Here is a 6222-nt window from a genome sequence, read left to right as displayed (position 1 = left end):
AGTACACTGATTGGAGTCACAAGTTTGACTATTGGTCTGCTTATTACCAACTGTGTGTCTCTGGGAAAGGTCCTTAACTAGATGCAAATCACAGTTGCCACGAAAAAGAAAAATAATATCTCTCTTTAAGTGATAGATATGAGGACAAGGAAGTGTACTCTGAAGTATGATAGTGTTCAATAAATTACTGGTAGCACAACTATTGTAATTATTTCATATTCTTTTGATTAATTCAATTTTTCTATAACTCACTTCTCCCAATGAATTTAAGGCTGATAAAACAAAAACTTACAATGACATATTAATATAATGTGATTGCTCTAGAAAATAAGGACCAAAGGCTAACATAATTGCTAAAATTAAGCTTAATGTCTGATGTAAAAAGATAACTACATAGTTCTCATAACTAATGCATGATTTACACTGATTTCTGGGGATAAGAAATTGTTCTCTTTTCACTTCTAACACTCAGCTTCCTCAAACCTTCCTCTTTCGTCTCTCCTTCCCCCACAACAATTTCTTATATAGAATTTTGCATGAGACTATTAAATGATAAGATGGACCACCACTTTTTAAAATTTAGTGGTACACTTTATGTGCCACTAAATGTACCATCTGATGGATTTGAAAGAGTAATGGAACACAGTAAAATGACTGTAATGGAGTAAGGCAATAATGTCTGCAGGTAACCTGGTGTTGGCTTCATCTGATTCAGGAAAAGAATTGAAGGCATGTTGAGAAAGCATGATGTTTTACATCTTTAAAATAACTAATATTGGAGAGAGTGGGATGTCCGGCTTCTGAACGGGAAACTTCTTTGCACTAGCGATGAAAAAACGAATTAAAAATGGGTGATGTTGAGAAAGGCAAGAAGATCTTTGTTCAGAAGTGTGCCCAGTGCCACACTGTGGAAAAGGGAGGCAAACACAAGACTGGGCCAAATCTCCATGGACTGTTTGGGCGGAAGACAGGTGAGGCTGCTGGATTCTCTTACACAGATGCCAATGAGAACAAAGACATCACCTGGGGAGAGGATGCACTGAGGGAGTATTTGGAGAATCCCAAAAAGTACATCCCTGGAACAAAAATGATCTTCGCTGGCATTAAGAAGAAGGGAGAAAGGGCAGACTTAATAGCGTACCTCAAAAAAGCTATTAATGAGGAATAGCCACTGCCTTATTTATTACCAAACAAATGTCTCATGGCTTTTTTATGTGCACCATAATTTAAGTGATGTGATACACCAGAATTCAGATCATGAATGACTGACAAAATTATTTTTGTTGGACAGTCCTGATATAAGTAAAATTGACTTGTAGTTAAATTAGTATTTTGGTTATACTCCTACTTCAGTAAATTCTATCACTTTCCCCTTTTTAAAGTTATGGTTGGACTTAATTAGTAATTATTCAGTATTTCAAAAAATGATGAATGACATCTCAAAACTGGTTTATATTTAGGTTTACATAACTAATTATGTGAATATATTTAAACATGGGGGAAATCCCTTCACTCTCAGAAACAAGCATGATTCACATGTGATTCAATTTGTGTTTGTTAGCCTATTAAAGGCAATGGTTGAAGATAAGGAAGCAGTGTCTATATTTTTGTTGACCATGCCAATTTAATTAGAATTCTCTGTATCTCAAATGCTGTCTTTTCCTTATGGAAAGGCATTTTAGTGTGACTTATGTATAATATTAAATAAAGAATATTTAAAAAAAACAAAAAACTAATATTAGTCTTTCTTCTACCTATTTTATTTAGCTTTATTTTGTTTATTTATTTTTTATGTGGTGCTGAGGAATGAACCCAGTGTCTCATGCATATGATACAAGAGCTTTACCACTGAGCCGCAACCCCCGTCCCTACTTATTTATTTTTAATTGATGCCTTATAGTTATATATAAAATTGGAATGCATTGTGGTGACCAGTAGAGAGGAAGGTGGGGATAACAGGAAGGGAAGAAGTGAGGGAAGGGGTAGGAATAGGCACTGAAATGGAGAAAACTGTTTTATGAATTTTTTTAGAATATTTTTATTTGCTCTTTTAAGATATGTGTTTTATGAATTTAGGAATATGTCAAAATGAATTCCACTATGATGTATAAAGCACTATAGATTAAAAAATTTAAAAATTACTGATATTATGTATAGTGTATCTTTTTGGCAAAATTTTATTACAAATGTCCAGAAAGAATTTGAGGTTGTGTTTTCTGATGGAGTGTTGGACGTAGGTATCCTGTGGATTGAGGACAGACCCATGAGTTTTATGACAAGTAGAAGTTATGGATTTGAAATCTTATGATGAAACCCGAGGGTCACTTTTCTGTATAAATGACCACCAATTACTCACAAAGAGTGACAACAGTGATATCTGTGGAAATGTTTGGTATGTAGGATCATTTGATATTTACTTTAGGAAGTGAAATAGTAATTCCTACACATAAATGGGTTAAGGTTGTCCCAAATTCTACACCATTTAATGAAGGGGCAAAATGGTCTGATTTTGAAACGTTCTAAATAATGTCACTATAGAAAAATATCAGAAATATTCTTTTGGGAATTCTTACTTTCTCACTTTTTATCAACATGAATTATTTACAAAATAAAAATTAACCAGACATGGTGGCCCACATCCATAATCCCAGTGACTCAGGAGTTTGAGGCAGAAGGATCGCAAGTTCAAGACCAGCCTCAGTAACTTAGGTCCTAAGCAACTTAGCAAGATTTGGTCCCAAAATTTATAAATAAATAAATAAATAAATAAATAGGACTAGGGATTTGGTTCTAGGGTTAAATGCCCTGGGTTCAAGTTCCAGTACCAAAACAAAACAAAACGCCAAAATGAAAATTCATTTGTCATAAGAAGTAATTTGGCATAAATAAATTGAATTTTGGAGAATGTCTGCTCAAGACAATACTTCTTGATTAAAAAGTTGTATCACATCACTCTTTCAGTTGTAACTAGATACCAATTCTAATTATTTTCCAAGGAACTTTCTGATTCATCTTAAAAAGACTTTATTATCAATAATAGGAGAATTCAGCTTGTTATTTATGACAGGAAACCTAAAAGTGGTTTTAGATAATTATGATGTAAGTTTAAATGTGGGTACAGAACACTATTGTTAACTCTAATTCCTGTAATGTTCTATCACTGTCAGGAGATACACTCTAAGAGTAGCATGCCAGGTCTTAACTAATTTCACATAACAAAAGCGGGCTTCTCCAAGAATCTAGGGCAGAAGTGTAGCAGAAACTCATATAAGACCGGAATAAGACTGGGCAAGATTATTTCAATACTAACCACATTATCATAAATAAGAACACTACTGGGCTAGAAATGTGGTTTAGTGGTTTAGGATGCCCTACCTCAGAGGTGCCTGAATTTCTTGCCATGTGGTCCCTTCAGTTTTCAAAGCTGCACATAGAGAATATCTCTTGGTGCCAAATCCCTCATATATTTCAAAACTCTAACTCCAGGAAGAGACAAGTCCATAATCCAATGGCTCACCCAATTATGGTCAACTTATCCTGGGTAATCTCTCTTTTAAAGTTAATTATGTCAGCTGGGCATGGTGGTACACACCTGTAATTCCAGAGGCTCAGGAGGCTGAGGCAGGAGGATCATGAGTTCAAAGCCAGCCTCAGCAAAAAGCAAGGCACTAAGTAACTCAGTGAGACCCTGTCTCTAAATAAAATACAAAATAGGGCTGGAGATGTGGCTCAGTGGTTAAGTGCCCCTGAGTTCAATCCCCAGTACCAATAATAATAATAATAATAAAGTTAATTACATCATATAACAAACTAATAACAGAAATAAAACTTGTCATCTTCAAAGCATTGAGGAATATGAGGGCATATACAAGGATGGAGGGTCCTTGGGAATCTTAGAATTCTGCTTTCCACAATAGGGAATGGCAATTGTCGATTCTAATTAATAAAGAGCAACTTAGCAAGAATTAAGTTTCCAGAAAATAAACTTTTGTTTTATGAGAAAAATCTAGGTATTATTTTAATATATTCACCTAGATATTTTGAACCCTCAGGAATATTTACTGGTATGAAAATGATATAGTTGGGTTAAAATTTGACATTGTGTTGATAATAAGCCAAATTTAATTAATGGAGGCAGACGAGAACGTGGGAAGTCCCTTTTTGAATTTTTCTTTTAATTTACAAAGAGAGCCCTCTCCATTTATTCGTTATTGCTCTCCCCCTCTTTCATCTTTGGCAGGAAGGACCTCATTCCAGGTACTGGTTTGCTGATTTCTTCCCATTAGAAAGGATTACTAATTGAATTGCCTCTGACAATAATAGATTTTGCCAATTTAACCTTGGCAGGGAGTTTCCTGTTGCATGTGGTCTGGAAATGTCTGGATGAGGGTATCAACCTATCTGGATCCTATGGTTTTAGCCACCTTCAGTTCACTGGATCCTATGATCCAGTGTTAGATTTCATTCAAGAAGACAGGTGGTGAGTGTAAAGCTCGTGTCTCTTTCTTTGAAGCCTGTTTCAGGTCATGATACATATTCATTGAAAGGAAACAAAATTCAGGTGACATATTTTGTGCCACTTAATATTTTTGTGAGAAAGACCCAATGCTTTAATTTTTTTTTTTTTTTAAATTGACCCTAAGACAAATGGTTTGAAGGCCTTGCTTTACCCACCTCAACATTCAGTTTTCCTTTTTTTCCCTAATAGTGTGTTGAGATTTATCAATATTAAAGTCACCTTAGAATTAACAACTAAACTAAATGGGGACTTATCGCACAGAGTTCTGGTCATGTTGTTCCAAGGGTTGCAGGAAAACAGAGGTCGAGGGGATGATGAGGGTCTTTGCCTTCTTTTGAGAGGGCTGAAACCGAGCCCTGAGTTCAGTGAAGTCGGTGCTTATTCTCATCTTACTGTGGGAAAGGGCCTGGGCTCATCCCTTCCTCTTCCCTCTTTGGTAAAGAGGAAAAGGAATCTGGTGAAGCAGGTTAGTTAGAAAAGCAAGCAAAAGAGGGGCGACCCAGAGTGTCGAGCCTCAGAGGCAAGGGTCTGGGACAACAATGCAGGGAGCGAGGAGGCGCGAGCCGCGAGGCCCCAGAAGGCAGCCCCCCGCACAGTTGCCTGGACGCCGCGTAACCGACCCAGGCCGGCGCCCCACCAGCCGCGGGGAGGGCAGACACGGCGCGGGAGCCGGTGGAGCCGGTGAGTCCGGGCGCCCGGGCGGCGTCCACTGCCTCGGCCCCGCCGGCGCCGTTGCCACCCGCAGCGTGCACACTCGGCCCGGTACCCGGCCGCCCCGCCAGGGTTAGAGCCTTTGCAGTTCGTCACCTGGTTGTTCACCGTGCCCTATGCGGAGGTGGCGGGAAAGCGGTCCCTCCGCGGGTCTGAGCTCAGTCCCCACCGCTGGGGAAGGGACGCAGAGTCTCCCTCCACTGGCCGCCCAGCAGTATTCACGTTATCTAGTTCTGCATCCCTTAGGTCTTCTTATTCTTTTAAGATAATCAGTTCTACATTTTATTTTGCTGATAAGGCCGCCTTGTGGTGGCTCATGTATTGTTTTCTTGAACTGTCATTTATATATAGAGAGAGATGGTACAAATATATATATATTTGTATACATCTACAAATATACACATTTATGAAAATATATATTTATAATATAAATATAAATTTTCAAATGCATGGTCAATCAACAAATACTGGACATCTTCTTGGGCGAGAGGCTGGGAATATTTGTTGTTTGCTGTAAACCACCACAAATGATCTGCTCCACCACCTCCCCTTAGTTGAGGAAAGGGATGCTCCGAGCTGACTTGACCACAGTTCAGAACATCCCGGCACGCTTTAGACAAAGAACACTCCCAAATCAAGGCATTTTCTAATATTCCTTTCTTGACCTCCTTTCACGGCTCTATAAATATTTATGATCTGAGTTTGTGGTGTCTCACCCAGACCTATTACTGGATGGGTTCCTTTTGTATTTCTTTGGGTTTCTGGATCCTAATGTAGCATTCTGGAGACAACTCCTCATCTACCTACCAAAATTGTTTCTTGGTCCTGCTATGGCAATAGGTATTAGGCCACCACTTAGAAATCAAAGATCTCAGAGTCAAATAAGTGACTAATTGTAAGACGCATTCAACAATCCATAGGATATTTCAACTGTTTATGTTGAATTATTGTCTTGACATTTATATGTAAGGCTAATGCATTTCTATCCTGGA

The 6222-nt window shown here is 38.2% G+C and overlaps 1 protein-coding gene across 1 annotated transcript; it reads left to right on the top strand.

Annotated features, from left to right (window-relative positions):
• The first annotated feature begins 794 nt into the window (after positions 1-794).
• LOC124965714 (cytochrome c, somatic-like) lies at positions 795-1300 on the top strand. The gene has a single exon (XM_047526876.1). It carries the CDS (start codon positions 848-850, stop codon positions 1166-1168), a length of 321 nt encoding a protein of 106 aa, XP_047382832.1. The 5' UTR covers positions 795-847; the 3' UTR covers positions 1169-1300.
• Positions 1301-6222: the final 4922 nt, after the last annotated feature.

This window comes from Sciurus carolinensis, chromosome 15, assembly GCF_902686445.1.
Source record: "Sciurus carolinensis chromosome 15, mSciCar1.2, whole genome shotgun sequence".
In the NCBI taxonomy this organism is placed as follows: domain Eukaryota; kingdom Metazoa; phylum Chordata; class Mammalia; order Rodentia; family Sciuridae; genus Sciurus; species Sciurus carolinensis.
The sequence above is the reverse complement of the archived record's forward strand: the minus strand, read 5'-3'. Positions and strand labels throughout refer to the sequence as shown.